Source organism: Hippopotamus amphibius, chromosome 7 (assembly GCF_030028045.1).
Source record: "Hippopotamus amphibius kiboko isolate mHipAmp2 chromosome 7, mHipAmp2.hap2, whole genome shotgun sequence".
Taxonomy (NCBI): Eukaryota; Metazoa; Chordata; class Mammalia; order Artiodactyla; family Hippopotamidae; genus Hippopotamus; species Hippopotamus amphibius.
The window spans coordinates 5,262,983-5,280,888 of record NC_080192.1 but is presented as its reverse complement, the minus strand read 5'-3'; the positions used below and the strand labels follow the sequence as shown (position 1 = coordinate 5,280,888).

Here is a 17,906-nt window from a genome sequence, read left to right as displayed (position 1 = left end):
AGGGGTGTAACTCTCCTGCACTTGCAGTGTTGTCCGGGTGGACCACCTGTGGGCAGTGACGATGCCCACGCTGGAGCACGGAGGGGGCTCCGGGCTGGCTGTTGTCCTGCTTCTGACTCAGAGCACACCCTTCTCCTTGTGGAAGGCAGGCCCTTCCTCGTGCAATAAGTGTTCACAGCCCCGCATTCAGCCGTTGCTCATGTTTTCCTACCACTGCTGAGCGTCCGCCCCATCTTCCCCTGGCTCTTTCCACACTAGGAAGAGGGGGGCCTGGCCACGCCCAAGCCCTGGGCTGCTCATCGGCGGGCAGAGGGAGGCCGGTGAGGCGGGCAGCCAAGGACCTTGTTCGCTCCCACACAGGGGCGTCGCCCGAGACGCGGCGGCAGGTGGCACCCAGGCACGGCCAGCCTCCTTGGTTTCTGTTATCAGCTAAGTTGCATCCCCGCCAGAATTCGTCAGACCTCAGGGTGTGACTTTATTTTGAGACAGCATCTTTAAAGTTAAAATGAGGTCGTTGGGGTGGGCCCTCAACCCATCGGATTGGTGTCCTTTTAAGAAGAGGAGACTAGGATGCAGACACGCATAGAGGGATGATCAGGTGAGGATGTCTACAAGCCAAGGAGAGAGACCTCAGGGGGAGACCAACTCTGCTGACACCTTGGCCTTGGATTTCTAACCTCCAGGACTGTGAGGAAGTACATTTCCACTGTTTCAGCCACGCATCCTGCAGTGCTTTGTTACGGCAGCGCTAGCAGGCTGAGGCGGTTCCCTTCCCTTCTTCACGGATGACTCCTCCCCGCCCCCCGACCCCGGGTGTCATGGCCATGTTCAGTCTGCGGCTTTGGCTGGTGGAAGGGACAGCAGAGATGGGCCAGGCTCCCTGTCTCTCCCCGTGGGCGAGACTCTCGGACCACCTGACTCTCTAGGGGCCTGCTTCCTTCCCCAGGGGCCCCTGCTCCATCCTGTCCCTGGTTTTTGAGCACCCGGGACCTGCTGTGTATTTTCAGAGGGGTCATGTGGACAGACAGCTGTGAATTATTCAGCTAAGGCCCGTTAGATACAGATGGAGGGAATCAAAACGTACGAACAGGAATCATTTCCGTCCTCTGTTGAGCTGCTTGGTTTTGCCACTGGCACTCCCTGCCCCCCAGGTTGGTGTTCTTCAGGTTGGCTGACCCCCCACCAGAGCTTTCTCGTGCCTGTGCTGCATCCAGTCCTAGGACAGTGCCTGGCGCACAGTAGGCGCTCAGTAACTGTTTCGTAAGCGAAGGAGTGAATGAATGATTGGAGTGTCCCGAGCCTGGCGGGTATTTTAGAGTAACGATAGGATCCTGATGGGGGGATATAGAAGCCGCTTGTTTTTGTTCTCATCGATGGAGGGGAGGACGTGGGGGAGACAGTGTTGACGTGGCAGGGCCTCTGGAGAAAATACCTTAAACAGAACTCTGCTGGGGACCATGTGCCAAATGGAAGCCCGACTTGAGCCCAGCCTGGACTCCACTGCCTCTGCACCTCCTTCCCATCAGGGCCGCTGCCAGCAGCTCGGTGCTGAAGGCGCGCGGTGCGTCAGGCTCCGTGCCCAGCACTTTGTTGTCACCCTCCCAGTTCCTGATCTCACCCTGTCCTGGACGTCGCTTCTGTTGTTTTGCAGGATCTATCGGGAAACCCCCGGGTCTTGGAATGAGTGAATAGGCAGGAAGCCTGGGAGCCTTCCTTGCCTGCCCTGGGCAGGTGTGGGGTGAGGCGTCCCTCCTGCTCCGCTCGGGAGGGAGTGCAGGTGCACAGGCTGGGGCTGGGGTTCAGCCTCGGTGATTGAATCTTGAGCAGACATAACCAGGCTTGTCAGCTCCTCCAGGTTGCTTCCCGCTCACTCTGGGTGAGAAAATTGTCACACGTATCTCAATATCTCATAATCCTTCTTACCGTGGAGCCCGAGTGTTAGAGAAAGAAGAACGGGAATGAGTGCGGGGAGGCAGAGGCAGCACCCGAGGCCCTTTTTATTTTCTCATCAAAGTCCTCTTCCCTCTGGGAACCCACCGGCCCAGCCTCCTCACCTCCGGTCCCGTCTCCGCAGGTCACCTCCTTGCCTCCCAGTGGCACCTCGAATCACCTTGTTCATTCCCTGTGCCTAGACTGTTCCTGGGCGGGACGCCCACACTTTCATCCTTGAACTCCCGCCCTCCCTTTCATCCTGGTGTGATTTTCTCAGGAAGAGGAGTGACTTGAAAGTTCCGAGTTCCGTGGCTTAGCATCCTGGTGGTCCCCACCTCACAGAGGATGGGGAGACCTTGCTGCAGCCGGTTGACCAGGCGGCCCTGAGTCCCTCCAGCTTTTCCTGACACTCTGCCTTTTGCCCTTGTCCTTCTCGTTGCAGAAAAACTGGCAGACTGCAAGCTGAACGTGGCCGAGGTGACCCAGTCCGAAATAGGGCAGAAGCAGAAGCTGCAGACGGTGCTGGAGGCCGTGCAGGAGCTGCTGCGGCCCCACGGCCGGGCGCTCCAGTGGACCGTGGACTGTAAGCGCCTCCGGGACGGCGGGGGGAGTGGGGGTGGGGGGGTAGGGGAGCCGGGCCTCTGGGCTTCCCGCCACGTCATTCACGTGCATGTCCAGCCTTGCATTTTAAAACCCGGTGACAATCCTGCTCTGAGAGAGGCAGCCAAGAGAGGACGATGGTGGCGTCCCCACTCCCGGGAGCCCGTTGATAAGGGACTTAGCTACGCCCGCGGTGCTCTGGTTTCCACAAGCTTCAGGGTGGAGAGGCACCGTTTCTGGTTGGGTGGGTCAAGAGAGACTTCCAGAGGAAGGGTGGGGATTTGGGTTATAAGACAGAGGCAGCTCTGTGGGGTTCTTGGAAGGACCCCCACCCCGGATACCAGTGGCACCAACACCCAGTGAGCTGTGTTAACTGATGACTCACCGATGCACGGCCTCAGGAGCTGATTCAGGTCGGCCCCCGGTACATGTCTCGGAGCGCGCGGGCGATAGGAACACGTGGCATCACATATTTCCAGGCAGGACATAAACCCGGAAAAGGGAGGCACTGACCAGGACCGGCTGGAAAGGGCTTTGTCCTGCTGCCCCTCCCCCAGCCTCATCCCCAGGGCGGGGCAGCCGGGGTGGCCTAGAGGCTCTCCCTGCCGCCAGGGTTCCCCATGCTTGGGTGAGGCCAGGGTTCCCCATGCTTGGGTGAGACCAGGGCTGTAGTCAGGTTCGCCCCTGGCTGCTTGGCAGCGAGACCTAGGACAGACCCAGGCCTGCCTCCTGGGTTGCGGGGCTTGGGGAGGGGAATCCGTAAAGCCCCGGACAGGCTGATGATAACCTTCCACGCCCTGGAGAAGAGCCGGTGGCCAGGGATGGCAGCCAGGGCCCGAGCAGGGCGGGAGTCCCGTCTCACACCCCCAGGCGCCGTTTGCCCTGCACAGCCTTCCCCGTGCAGACGGCTCATTGCGTAGAGGGAGAACTTTTAAGCCCCCGAGATAATAACAGCACGCTGTGGTGGTGGGTAAGCGGCCAGGTGACCCGTTTTCCCTGATCTTTCCCTTTTCTTGTGCTGACTGTATGTTCCTACTCACCCTCTCTCCTCGCCACCCAATTCACTCCTTTTACGAAAACAAGCTTTTGAAAGTGGTTGCATAAGTCACCTGAGGCCAACAGGAAAGAAAAAATTAGAAGCTGGAACTAAATTCCCACCGGCTGCTCCTCAGCTCTTCTCCATGTTTCCACGGCCTGTGGTTCTGCCCGGGGTTTTCCTCTGAGGTCTCATTTGCACTCCGTGTCTTCATTGCCTCCCTGCCCCCCCCCCCACCCTGCCCCCCCCGCCACCCCTGTTTTTTTCTTTTTAAATTGGAGTATAGTTGATTTACAGTGTTGTGTTACTTTCAGGTGTGCAGCAAAGTGATTCAGTTACACATACGTATCTATTTCTTTTAGATTCTTTTCCCTTATAGGTTGTTACCACATAGCGCGTGTAGTACCCTGTGCTATGAAGTACATCCTTTCTGGTTTCACTGCCGTTTGGAGGTGGGCTCGGGGTTCCCAGCTCGTGATCTAAAGCGGCCCCCTTCTTCCCTCCCCGGCTAGCGATCCACGGGAAGAACCTGGTGGCCATCCTCCACCTGCTGGTGGCCCTGGCCATGCACTTCCGGGCCCCGATCCGCCTTCCCGAACACGTCTCCGTGCAAGTGGTGGTCGTGCGGGTGAGTATCGCCAGCCTGGCAGTCGGCGTGCCCGTGGCTCCGCCCCAGAGGCGTGGGCGCTTGTTCCTCCTCTAGTCTGCCTGCTTTCTTCTTTTTCCCCTGAAGAGGCTACCTTCTATTTTTCCTCTTGACAAAAATGTATGCCTTGCCCTGGCTTCAAGGTAAATGATGGCGCAGGAACAATGGCATTGATTTGAAGAGAGGCGGATTCAAAGGCACGAGTGCGTGGAGGTTTCATTTTCCACATTTTTGAAAAGAGCATTCCTTTCCTCTGCAGAGCCAAGTAGCTGGAATTCAGCCCTCTTGAGTGAGCTTATTACTGGAGAGGGCTAAGGCAGGCGGAATGAAACAGATACCCCGATACTCTAACCAGAGGCTGTCCGCATCCCCTCCCCATCACATCCGTCATCCCCCGTCATCTCTTTCTGAGGGTCGTTTCTCTTGCTTCACTTGGGAAAATGTAACTGGGGGCCAGGGTCCTTCTGACAGAGGTGGAGTCACCTGTCTTGTCGATTTCCCCTGCGTGTAAGGGCGCAGACCCTGCTCTGGCTTTGTGTGTGCAGTCTCGTCCTGTATATGTGTATTAAGCATCTACTGTGTCCCTGGGTTCTGAAGCATCCGCTGCTTCTGCCAGAGTGCTGAGGTTACGCTTGGAACTTGGATGCCTCTCGTGTTTCTGTCCCTGGAGGTTGCAACTCCACGCTGTGCTCTGGTTTTTAAATGTATCAGTCCTGTGGCCTCTGTGGTCTGCAAGGCTCTGGCTTGACCCTGTGTTTTCTGAAGCCATCTGACCCTCTGTTACCCCGGGAGCTCAGCCCCAACCCAATGGGCAGGAATGCCCCTTTCTGCCATCAGGCGAGTTTTACCTGCCACTTGGCCCCGTTTGGGAATGTTTGTGGTCCGTGGTGGTGATGGGGACAGGGGACCATTCCTGCTGCCCTCATCTTGGATGCTCAGTCAGAGCGGTTGGCTGGGAAAGGCTTCCCAAGGACACATGAGAACATGGTTCCCAAACCCATGTACGTCAGACCCCGGGCCTCAAGAACACTCCACAGCTCAGGAATCGGGGTATTTCCTTTCAGGCCTGCACTTTGGTCCAAGAAAATCTTTGGGGTTTGCAGAATGTTTTACTGGCCTGGGCAAGCACTCGCTGGTGCTTCCTTCCTTGACCAAGGTCACGGGAGGACTCTTTGGACTACTCCCAGAGGGGGATGAAGGGGGCAGGGGAGGCCCCTGGGGACTGCCCCTGGCCTGTCCCTCCACGCCAGGTTATCCAGTTGAGATGGGGAGATTCAAGAAGGGTAGCGGTTCGTGGAGGGAAGGAATGAGGGAAGGGCCGCATTTGCCACCCGGCAGCGTGGCCTTGGGAGATCACTTGATTTTCCTGGGCTGCAATGCTTTCCCCATAAAGTTGAGATTCTACTACAGACTTTTAAAATATTCAGCCTCATCTGCCCCATGCCCAGCCCTGCGTCTGGTATCTAGTGGGTGCCTGATGCACATGTGATGTGTAAGTGGATAAAATGTCTCTGCCCTCCCCACCCCCACCCCGTGGGCACTCCTGGGAGTCAGCCAGGTGGGGCCGTGCAGAAGCTGACAGCCCCTGATGCTGGTTAATCTTTATTGATTGATTGATTGATTGATTGATTGATTGGCTGTGTTGAGTCTTTGTTGCTGCATACGGGCTTTCTCTAGTTGCTGCGAGCAGGGGCTACTCTTCATTGTGGTGCGTGGGCTTCTCAGTGTGATGGCTTCTCTTGTTGCCAAGCACGGACTCTAGGTGCACGGGCTTCAGTAGTTGCAGCACATGGCTCAGTAGTTGTGGCACACGGGCTTAGTTGCTCCGTGGCATGGGGGATCTTCCCAGCCCAGGGCTCGAACCCATGTCCCCTGCATTGGCAGGCAGATTCTTAACGACTGCGCCACCAGGGAAGTCCCTGGTTACTCTTCATTCGCTAAAACCAGTGGTGAGAGTTCCCTGGAGGCCGAGCTCAGGAAGGCTTGGGGAGCTTGGATCTCAACAGGTGTCCAGGTGGACTGCCCATCAGGAAGTGAGCTCCCCGTCCCTTGAGGGGTTCAAGTAGGGGCTCGAGGTGGGGGTTGGGTTAGCAGGCCGCCAAGCTCCACCCTGAGGTCCGGGACATGCAGGCTTCCCCTGCAGCACCACCCTCCTTCCTCTCCCCCACCATCTTTGCCTCTCTGTGCTTGCCGTGCTCCAGGACAGGTGTGTCACACACCGTGTTAGTGTCCTAGGGCTGCTGTAACAACATCCCACAAACTGGGTGGCTTAAAACAGCACATGTTTGCTCTGTCACATAACGGAGGCCCGAAGTCCAAATCAGGAGGTCGACAGGGTCCCTCTGAAGGCTCTAAGAGAGAGTCCTTCCTTCCCTCTTCCAGCTTCTGCCGGCTGCCGGCACTCTCGTCATTCCTTGGCTTATGGACACACCCCTCCTGTCTCTGCCTCCGTCGTCACGTGGCCTCTTCCCTCTGTGTCCAGGTTCCTGTGTCTCTGTTTTCTCTTCTTCTAAGGACACCGGCCGTTGGATAGGACCCATCCTAGTCTGTTATGATCTTATCCTAACTCATTACATCGGCAAAGACCCTATTTCCAAATGAGGTCACAGTCTGAGGCTCGGAATGGACGTGACTTCCGGGGGGACCCTGCTCAACCCAGTGCACGTCTGTGGTTTCATCTGGTGCCTCCCTCATGTCGTGTGTGCTCCTTCACGCTGCTCGCCTCTCCCAGCTGCAGGACGTCGAGGATTCCTGCGGGAGCTGGGTGTTTCTCCTGAGACCCCCACAGGAGAGCAATGCCGGCTCTCAGAGCGATGTGGAGAGCGGAGAGCGGGGGAGCGGATTGGGGGCAGGTTCTAGCCACCAAAGGGTCACCCGTGTGGTCACCTGCGGTCCATCCCCGGGCGTAGCTCGGGTGTTGAGCCGAACCTTTGTTCTCTGCTGTCCCCGAGCTGGTCTCCCGGCCCCGGGGCCATCTGTACACGGCTTCAGCTGCCCTCCTGCCCTGTCTGCCTGCCTGGGGTTGATTTATGTGTTCATTTTGGGGTTTTCAGAAGCGGGAAGGCCTGCTACACTCCAGCCACGTCACGGAGGAGCTGACCACGACCACCGAGTAAGTGGACCCTCACCCCTGCCCTCAGGCCCGGCTCCAGCCAGGGACCCGCACACGTGGGGCCGTTTCCCATGCCGTGTCCCTTGACCTTGGGACGGGATTTTCTCACAAGCGTCCACCCTAGCTTTCTATCCTGTGTGCACTTTCTTCAAAGTCTTTTTGTTTGTTTTGTTTCTGTTTGTTTGTTTGGTATTTAAATGAGGAATTCCAGCTCTTTTATTTCTTCCCAAAGAGAAAAAATGAGCAAATACATGTGGCATAGGAATTAGAACTTATTTACACTGCCTGAAATCTTTTCTGGAAAAAGACAGGGAATAATAAACAAAGAAAAATATAATTGATCACCTTCAAAATCTCTTATAACGATGAGGGGAAATTTAAAACAGTGAACTTTCTTATAGGCATGCTAAAGACATCAGAGTTTTTAATGTGAGAACTAAGTTATTCTCGAAAGACTCTGGACTGCCATTCCTTATTTTGGAAGGTGAGCTTGAAGAATGTTGAGAGAGAGAGAGTCGGGGAGAGGTGTTTAGAACGGTCCGAGGGACCTGTTGTCCTGATTTATTTATCTGTCTACCTTAGTGCCGTCGGAGGGAGGGGGCCACGCCTCTAAACTAGAACCTTCCTTGGAGATAGTCCTGAGCGAGTCCTTGCCTCTTGGAGAAGGCCAGAGGGCAAGTTTTAAGACGTCTAAAAGGCTTCAGATCTGTTGAAAATAACAAATCAAGTGGCTCTATTTTGCGTGTGGCTTTTGGGAGGCCTTACACCACCTTGTGAAGGATTTTTAAAATCCAGTGCATTTGTGCCTCCCGACTAAACCTGTTTCAGATGAAACAGAACGTTAAAAATTGATCGTCTGAGCTCACCCACCTGCTCAGTTCAGGGAGTGATTAATTACTGTGTCATGAATTCATGTATGGGCTTTCAGAAAGCGAGCTGACACAGGAAACCACTCCCGGCGTGGGAGCTGTCAGGTAGACGGGAGAGACGTGCAGCCTGGCGTGCGGCCTGACGCGTGTGCACATCTGTTCCGAGCCCACGGGAGGGGACGGGGTGGGGGAGCTGGGGAGGGGGTGGGGACGTGGTGCCGAGCCTGGCATTGGTGGCCTCGGGCAGCTGGCTCAGCCGTTCGGAAGCAGGAGGAGGGCGGCTTTCGGGGAATCAGGAGCGGGCTGGCGTCTTGGTTATCCATCATTGTGTGACAAACCCCCGCAACCAAGGGGCTTCAAACAACAGTCATTTTATTTGCTGACAGTTCTGCGGGTCAGCAGTCTGGTGGTTGCCGCTGGCGGCTGAGTGCCTCTGTCCCTCCCGTGTCTCTCATCCTCGCGGATCTGGGCTTCCCCCTGGGTGCCCTAGGTTCCCCAGGGAGTAAGAGGGCAGCCGCGGGCCCCTGGACCCCTGCACGCTGTGTCCCCACCTTCCGTGGGTCAGAGCAAGTAACGGTCACCCTGGACGGGAAGGGGGAGGCAGATGGCCCACCAAGGAGGGGAGTGGCCATGCCCGTGGTGGGGGGCACGGTGGAGGGTGAGCAGCAGTGGGACGAGGGAATGCCCTGCTTTCCTGGTCTCGCGGTGGGTGAGGGAGCCCTGAGAGGTCGGCAGGGGCCAGCGGGAGCTCTGTCACCAGAGCCCGCCCCTGGTAGAGCAGCCTCCGCGATTCACAGCAGTAGCCGGCACACAGAGGGCCTGCTGGGCGCCCGGAGGACGTGGTCCTGCTCCTTGAGGGCTGGCGGTGTAGCTGGCAAGAGAGGTCGTGTCCGCAGACATGTGAAACCCAGCCCAGGGGCCTTGTGGGAAGTGCTGTGTGACCCTCAGGGAATTTCCGGCAGTGGGAGGAGCCCCCCAAAGTCAGGGTGGAGAGAGGTTTCCAGCAGAGGCCACCCAGCCTCCTGCCTGGTCTCCCAGACTCCCGGTTTGCTCTGTCCTGTGGGTCCCCTCCTCCAGGAAGCCCTCCCTATTTGCCAAGCAGGAGGGGACTGGCTTCCTTTTAGTCCCTGTAGCATCTGCTGTGTCACATAGTGCACGCGGGCTGTGTGGACGTGTGGGCTTAGGAATCTCTCTCACCACCAGGCAGGGCCATGGGGTATTTGTTTCTGTATCTCCGTGGCCTGAACATAGTAGGTGCTTGAGAGACTATGTGTTACATGGGATGGAGGCAAAGGACGTGAGTCTAGAGGGATCTGGGGATGCAGTGAAGGTGTCTGTCTCTCAGGAGGCTGGTGCGTGGAAGGGAACCGGGCGTTCGTGCTCTCAGACCCTCAGGGAGGAGCCAGCCGCCCGCCCTTCGTGGTTTCCGCTCTCACCTTGACTCAGGGCCCAGCCCGTGGTTCTCCAGGATCCCTTAGTTTCACGATTCCCTGGAAGTACATCCTGACCCCTCACCGAAATGGGACCTCTGGGTCATCTGCACCCTGGCATTTTAAAGTTGAAACTCCAGGTGCTGGGAGACCTGTTTTCCGCTAAAACGTTCTCCGTGTTATAACCGCTCCTGTGATTAAACGGGCCCCCAAATGGCATTAAAGGGGTGGTTTAAATAACGATGGCGATTTGCTGCTGGTTTTGTGCCAACATCTAGACTCCACACAGCACCTCTCCTTTGTAATTAGAGCGGGAGAGAATTTATCAAAATGTGACGGACATTTTTATAAATAACCCTTCGACGGGGCAGCTGGGGGCTCGCACCTGCGGGTCGCTTCCCCCACCTCCCACCGTGCCGCCAGTGACTCGGGCCCCGCTGATGGTTCTCTCTGCTCTTGTTCGCAGGATGATGACGGGTCGGTTCGGTAAGTAACCCTGGGCTGGGGGAGGGGTGGGGAGCCTGAGGACACTGCGGGGTTGCCCCGGGAAGCCCCCGGGGTTGCACTCGTGGCGCAGGGGCAGCAAGGCCCTGGGTGCGTTGCGGCGTGTGGGTGGCTTCTCAGAGCCATGGGAGGCTGGGCGGGGATAAGCAGAGTGCGGTGGGAGGGAGGGAACCGGGGTAGAAGGGGGCTGGCGATGTCCGCTGGAATGGACAGCAGAATCAGCTAGCCGGAGGGAGCTTCCCTGTGCCACGTGCTTTCATATATAGTTTCCACCTTAAAATCTCCGGCTTCACAGACAGAGTCAGGCGACCTTGGCCCTGGTCCCAGCCGGGTGGCCTTTGGCCTGCCCCTTCACCTCTCTGTTGCCCGTCTGTGAGGTGGGACCTCGGGGTTGTTGAGAGGATTTCATGAAATAATCAATGTTCGCTCTACTTGGCCCAGGGCCCGACTCTCTTTCTCTGTTAGTGTTAGTTTCTCTATTACTGCTACTGTTGGCGGCCGTTCGCAAGGAGCTCTTCCTTGCCCCGTTACAGCCCCACGACCCCATCTTCATCTCAGCAAGGGACGGCAGTTAAAGGGACAGCTGTGGCAGCGTTTCAGCCCTCAGGGATGGGAAGCCCCCAGCTCTCGGCTGCCGCCGAGCAACCTGAGCCAGGCTCACCGCTTTGGGGAAGATTTCAAAACAAGAAGCCCTCGATTCCTCCCCCCTCCCGCCAGATACTGTGTCCTCCAGGGAGCTGAGAGGGGAGCGCGGCTGTTAGAAGGAAAAGTGGAAACCAAATAGAAGTCTCCCCCGTGCCTTGTGAGCTTGCTATCCAGAGCTGCTCCCTAGCTGCGGGGGCCTCGGGGTGAGGGGTGCACCCCAGAGGCACCCACGGGCTTGGCCCCGGGGCTCTGTGACCTCCTGGACGGATGGCACTGCTGCTCCTCCTGTACAAAGAGGGGGTGCGGCTCTTCAGTTCTCAGAGACTTTGAACGAGAGAAAATGCAGCAATTACATGTCCTTAAGCTTCCTTAAGTAGTTCTTGAGCTGTGCTGGTCTAATGCAGCTTTCACTATTTTTTTAAGTAGCAATTCAGTTCTTTTTTATGTCTTTATTATTAAAAAACATTAAAAAAGGGAGAGGAAAGAAACCCTCCTGTGACCAATTGCTGAGAGCACAGAGCAGAGTGGGGAGTGCAGCTCCTAGGGCCGGCGTGGGGCGCCCGGAGTAGGTTGCCCCGGTGAGGGGCACGGTGCCTCCTTCTGTCGCCTCCCTGTCCTTTCTGCGTGGAGGGGCTCAGACCCCATGCGACTGTACAGGCCCAGAGTGGACTTGAGTGGGGCCCTTGGAGCATCGTTAAGTGCTGCTTTGTTTTCTGTGTGTCTTCACTTCCCTGTGCAGGACCGGCCTAGTTTGAGGTTTGGGGGACTTGGGGAGACTCCGTTCAGCTGGGGGCTGAGTGCAGCCTCCTGTGCAGAGGGGGTGGAGGCTCAGCCAGGAAGCACCTGGCAGCCCTGAGAAGGTGGACAGGACGGTGGCTCCCTCTGAGAGCCACGGGAGACGGTCGAGCATCGGGGGGCTGTGGCACCCCGAGAAGCCGAGGAGTCTGGAGTCCTTCTCATTACTCTCGAGGCCTGCCTGTGCTCGTGCAATGCAAGCAGGCCGTTAGTGGGTGACAGGCGACTCGTCCACCCCCAGCTTCCGCTTCGGCTGACGCAGGCCCCGAGGTCTCCTGGTTACCCAAACACACGGCCGCTTCAACCTCCCCCCAGGGGTGCTGGTCCCCCACTGGCCCCTCGAGTTGGTTCCCCCTGTACCCCATAATCCGTCACTGTTCTCCCCACCCCCAGCTTGCCGTAAGCTAAAGCCACAGCTCTTGCAGGGGCTTCCGAGACCCCTTAGACCACCCCTCCTCTCTGGCCTCCTCACTGCCCTGCATGTCTGTGCACCCACAAGAGCACCCAGGGCACCCCCTTTCCAGCTTTTGCACGTGCGGTACCCTTGGCCTGAAATGCTCTCCCTCTAGATCCCCCCATGGCTCCCTCCCTCAGCTCCTCCACCTCCACGTATCAGGGAGGGCATCCCTGACCCCCTGCTGGAGTCACCATCAGTCCTCTGGCTCGCCACCCCCGCCCCCACCTAATTATTTCTTTCCTCCTCCCCTTGCGCACTGGGAGCGCTTTGCTTTGCTCGGTGCCTGGCAGACTCAGGGGGCCTGGACAGTCGGGCACCCTCCCTTGGCCCTCCCCTCTTTCCCTTCACACGTGGCTCCTTGAACTGTAAGAGTCCTGTGGGCTGGGGCGTGTACCCGTCCCCTCCAAGTGCATCCCCAGCCCTGGGCCACACACATTCCGGGAGCTTCTGGAACAGCAGGCAGACCTTCCTTGCTTGGCTAATGTCTGCCAGGGAGGGGAGGGGGCTTCACAGGAGCCGAACTCTTGGCCTCCGTTTCTCACATTAGCACTCTGAGTGGGGGGTGGGGGGTTCACTGTGAACCTCCCCCAGGGGCCCCCGTTACCCGCCTCCTGTGGGCATCACTGTCCTGGCTGAGGTGGATGGGAGGCCTGTCTCTCCCCAGGGGAGCTGGGGAGCTGCAGCCTGGTCTCCATGGCGACAGGGCTTGCTGGCTACGTCTCCTCCGCAGGCGCCCCTCCCCCTCCCAGGCTTCAGGATGTTGGGGAGAAGCTTTCTTCCTCTTCTTCCTGGTCTCCACGTGGCCCCTGGTCTCTCCCCATCTCGTCTCCCCATTTCTGCTAATAGTGCAGCTGGATCACACCATTCCTGGTCACCACCCTCCACAGCTCCTTTCCCTGAGGGACCCTGCCCCTGTTAGCCTCCCCTCAGGCCCCTCTGGCTTTCTTCCCCCTCTGCCTGGAACGCCCTTCCTCCTCCTCTTGCCCCAGCGAGCCCGGCTCAAATGTCAGGGCTTCTGTGTGAAGCCTTCCTCCAACTCCGGGCCTGTGTCCGTGTCCTCAGACTCAGGTGCCCAGGGACCAGGCCGGTGATAGGAGAGAGGGAAATGGCTAGAAGATCAAATGAGGAAGGGCTGCCCCTCAGCCTCCGTGTTGTGTGCGGTGGGGAGTGCTGGGGTCTGGGGCAAATGGGCGAGTCTGCGCCCCCGCTTCCGTGGGTGACTCGTCGATGCCGGGCACAGGGGTGGAGGCCCACTGTTGCCTCAGCTTCCATTTCTTCAAGAGAAGCCAGAAATTCAGAACTTTTGGACAGACCTTCCAATTTTTTAAAAAATGTTGACTCAAACACACAAAAACCACTTTATTTGGAGTAAACCTAGCATCCCTGAAAGTTGAACTCGGGCAGATTCTGGGGGCCCCTGGCTGATTCGGCCACTTTCTGCATCTTTCTGGCCTTTTTGGTACCTGTCCTTTTGTACTGCCTCCCCCAGCCTGCGCCCCTCCCGGGGGTGGGACTGCTTCCTGTTCATCCCTGTGACTACGGCGCTGATTAGGACGGGGGCCGGACAAGAGGGCGACCTGAGCGACAGCGACACACCTGCTGGGCAGTGGCTTGGCTGTTCATTCACCGCCTTCCTTAGTTCTTACACCAACGGTGAGCTAGGGACTATTTTCACTCCGGCCTCGTGGAGGGAAGCACTTTGCCTAAGTCACAGGCACCAGGCTCTCAACCGGATCTGTTTACATTCCCAAGGCCAGGCACACGGCCCGGCCGTGACGCCATCCAGTCCCCCGGGTGCAGGTGAGCGGCGCCGGCCTCCAGACCCTGCGATGGCTCCCCTGCCGTCCTGACTCTGCCAGCCCAGCGGTGGCCCAGCTAAATATACCCGGCTGACGTCAAGGCTGCTCTGCTCCTGGGGGTTTTCTTAAGCTGCATTTAAAGTTTGTGTTTTGCTTTGTAAAGACTTAGCTTTTTTTCCCCCGCTCTTAGTGGGCTGTCTTATTGAGTATAATCTGACTTAGATGATTATAAAAATAATTTACAGCTGCTGCGGTAGGAAAGCTGGAGGAGGAAATTCTGCAGGGTTGGGCCTTTGGGTCGCTGTTGGCCTTTAGGTGAAAAAAGCGAGGTGCCCCTCCCCAAATGCCCCTACGCAAGTGCGCATGTGTGTACATACCACACACACACACACACACACACACACACCATACTCACACACACACCTTCCTCTTTACCCCTCACCTTCCTTCCTGCCGCCCACCCCCAAGGCCAAGGAGGAGGCTTCCTGGTCTGGGCTGGACCAGGGCGTGAGCTGGGGTGGTGGGGGGTGGGGGGGAGCGAAACGGCTGGGATGCTTCCCCCAGGAGAAGCCCCAGCTCTGGCTCACTCAGCTGTGACCTGCCTTCTCTTTGTCATCTCCTCCCCCACCCACTCCCTGGGTCAGGCAGTGTGGCCCTGAAGCAGGCCCTGGGTCATCTCTGGTTCTGGGCTCCAGCCCCATCTTCCTGCCCTGGGCCCCCAGAACTCCTCGTGTTTGGGTCCAAGCCCCAGCAAGTAATACAGAGTGTCTCTGCCGGCCGAGGTCCTCTGAGCATACATCACCCCCAGGCACCTTGGGGGGATGGGTGGCTTCTTGAGGACAGAAGTGGGAGCCCCAGGGCCTTCAGTCCTGACAGCAGCTCCCCACAGCCCTGTGTCCACCCTGGAGACCTCAGCCCTCCTGCCTGGGCTCCGGGGTGCAGTGGCTTCTGTCTGCCCCCATGTGACCTGCCACGGCAGTGTCAGGAATCAGGCCCCCGGCCTCCAGCCAGCCCTATTCTTGTCTTGTCCAGCGAGAACAGTGTTGCCTCGGCCTCCAGTGGTCTCACAGCTAAAAGAGAAGGGGTTGAGTCTCTGTTTTTTGGAAGGTGGGTTTAGGCCTGTGAGTGGCAGCGGGATCCCTGGGAGAAGGAAGGTAGGTGGGACATGGTGGAATGGGCCACTTCAGGCCCTGCAGATGTTCCCACAGAAGCGGACACCCCAGGAAGAATAGCTGTGGAGAGTTCTGGGCAGGATTTCCTTGTTCTTTCCTTTGCTCTGAGCCCTGGCTGTGGGCCTCTCACTCTTCTGGAGCTGGTGACAGTGCAGGAACGAGTGAGACAGTGATCTGGCCTGCGAGGGCTGACAGCCCAGCAGATAAATAAAAATAAAATGTGCTCTCAAGTAGTGAATATGTGCTGTGAAAATTGTGCCAGGGTGAGAGGACAGATAGCGGAAGTGAGGTGCTCTTCTAGCAGATGGTCCTGGAAGGCCCGTTAGAGGAGGTGACATCTCAGAGCACCCTGATGGAGGTGAGGCTGGTGAACAGCAGGTGCAAAGGCCCTGTGGTGGGCATGTAATGGAGGAGCAGCTGAGAAGCTGTTGGGTGGAGTGAGGTCAGGGGGGATGAATGTGTTAGGGGGTGATGCTGAGCTCATGGACCCTATAGGCCCATGGGAGAGAGTGAATTTTATTCTATGAGTGATGAGACACTGGTAGAGAGTTTTAGTCAGGGCAGGGAGGGGGAGGGGCAAGGAACGACCCAGTTTACACTTTAAAGGCCTCACTGCCTGCGGGGAGAGTGGATGGGAGGGGCTGGGAGTGGGGGAGGGAGACCTATTAAGCAGGAAGTTGTAGCCGCCCCCATGTGAGGGGCGATGGGGCGTATATGGGGGTGGCAGCTGTGACCAGTGGGGCAGGTGGTCACATTTTTTTTTGTTTTGCTTTACTTTTATTTTATTTATTTATTTTTGGCTGTGTTGGGTCTTCGTTGCTGCGCGGGCTTTCTCTATTTGTGGTGAGCGGGCGCTGCTCTTCCTTGCAGTGCTCAAGCTTCTCAGTACAGTGCCTTCTCTTGTTGTGGAGCACGGGCTCTAGGCTCCAGGGCTTACGTAGTTGCAACATGCAGCCTCAGTAGTTGCGGCGCATGGGCTTAGTTGCTCCGTGGCATGTGGGATCTTCCTGGCCCAGGGATCGACCCTGTGTCCCCTGCATTGGCAGCAGATTCTTAACCACTGTGCCACTAGGGAAGTCCCCGAGGTGGTCAGATTTATCAGTAAGATTTACCAACAGACAAGGAGTGTGGGAAAAGAGAGAGAGGCAAGGACACCTCAAGTTCTTGGATGTGACGGGGGCAGCTGTATTGCAGGTTGAAAGATAGAAACCAAGTTAGAAGGACCCTTCGAAGCATCTTTTCCTTGATTTTGCTCCTCGACAGACCTGCCCCTGGGTTCTGGCAGGAATGCAGACGATTCTAGGCCGGTTGAACATCCTAAGGGATTAGAAGCTGCCTGGTTCCTGGGATGGGCAGGGGATTAGAGCAGCACCCGTGTCTCCTTAAACCCTTCTCTGTGTCTCCACAGAGCGGGACGCCTTCGACACGCTCTTCGACCACGCCCCGGACAAGCTCAGCGTCGTGAAGAAGGTGAGCTCTCCATCGGAGGTGTGTTTCCCTCCATCTCTGGGGTTTTTTTTTACAGCATGAACTCCATGCTGGGAAGAAGGTGGGAAAATGTTTGAAATCTCTGCAATGTTTGCCACATGGATTGAAGTGTAATTATAGTCAAAAGTGTAACTGCAGTGCATAAAATTAGCACCTTTTAACTCAGCATCTCTGCTCCTGGGTATCTTCCTGCCCACCCGCCCCGCTGCTGTGGAGTGAATTACCCCGCCAGCGCCAGGCGGAGATTCATTCTGAATCAAAGCTTTTTTTTCAACGTGGAAATGTTTTCCAGCGCGTCAGCCTGCTGGCTCGCACTGGCCCCGTTCCTGTGAAGCTGCATTCACAACATGCCTGGTAAACAAGCAGGCGCTGCTGGCAGAGCTGTTCTGAGCTGCATTTGGCCCATCTCCCCTAGACGAGAGCACCAAGGGGAGGCCCTTCCTCAGCCCAGGCAGCCTCCTGGTCAGCCTACGGATGGAAAAAACCATGTGAACAAGGCTCCGGAGTCAGGGGCTGGGGAGTGGCGAGCTTCCAGGGGGATCTGCCCGGATGGCTTGTTCTCCCCGCCAAAGGAATCAAGACTCGCTGCACATCGAGTTATCTAAGCATCCGTAGACCTCTCAGGAAGGCAGTGGTGGGATGGATCTGAGCCTGTAAAATCTGAGCCCTTGACCCTGGGGAGAGCGCTCTCTGTCTTGGACAATTTCCCCACACAGGTTTCTTAATGCAGGACTTCTCAGTGCCTTTAAGATGCTGACCTGTTTTGCAGGTCTCCAAGAGGGGGCTTGGTGGGAAGCATTTTCCAAGCTTGGTTGTCCGTAGGGAGATCTGTTTATTTGGGGATAGAACACATTAAATTCCCATGGAACCCACGTTGGGAAAATGCTGGTCCAGGCTGGGACAGTGAGATTATTAGTTCTTGCAGCACTTTGCAAAAGGCTGGCAGGACCATCCCAGTGGTCCTCCTGGGGCGGAGCCATCTTAGTGTCCTTGGGTCAAGAGCGACACTCCCTGGGGTTTCAGAGCCGTGCCCCCCACCCCCACCCCGGCCACGTCCGGCCCCCAGACCCTGCTGGAACCCATTCAGTGGATGCACAAGAAGAGGATTCATATCTGACCCCCCAACTTGTCATCTGTGTGACCCGGGCAAACAGTAACCCCTTGCCACAGGGCCCCATCGGTCAGGACGGAGGCAGCCCCTGTGAGAGTAAAATGCGATCACTCTCTGCGAGGGCCAGGCACAAAGTAGGCAGTTGCTAGATGGTGCTGAATGTGATGTGGAGTAATGTTCCTCTTTCAGTAGATCTGATGCTAATTCGTTCTTTGGAAAGGCATGTCTTGGGGACCCCAGCAATAACCAAGGCAAAATCTTTTTCTCGCCTGACAGCTTCCTGCTTCCAGCCTGGCCCTTCCCACCCCGA

At 57.1% G+C, this 17,906-nt stretch overlaps 1 protein-coding gene across 3 annotated transcripts in view; it reads left to right on the top strand.

Moving 5' to 3' along the window:
- Positions 1 to 17,906, top strand: part of PARVB (parvin beta) — a 113,255-nt gene that overhangs the window by 81,032 nt on the left and 14,317 nt on the right. For 2 of the 3 annotated variants that reach the window (XM_057743114.1, XM_057743113.1), the window contains exons 5-9: positions 2,375 to 2,515; positions 4,081 to 4,196; positions 7,268 to 7,326; positions 10,092 to 10,111; positions 16,406 to 16,467. In XM_057743114.1, the coding sequence (XP_057599097.1) occupies positions 2,375 to 2,515; positions 4,081 to 4,196; positions 7,268 to 7,326; positions 10,092 to 10,111; positions 16,406 to 16,467 (398 nt within the window). The remainder of the gene's footprint in view (positions 1 to 2,374; positions 2,516 to 4,080; positions 4,197 to 7,267; positions 7,327 to 10,091; positions 10,112 to 16,405; positions 16,468 to 17,906) is intronic. The other variant, XM_057743115.1, reaches the window with a different exon arrangement.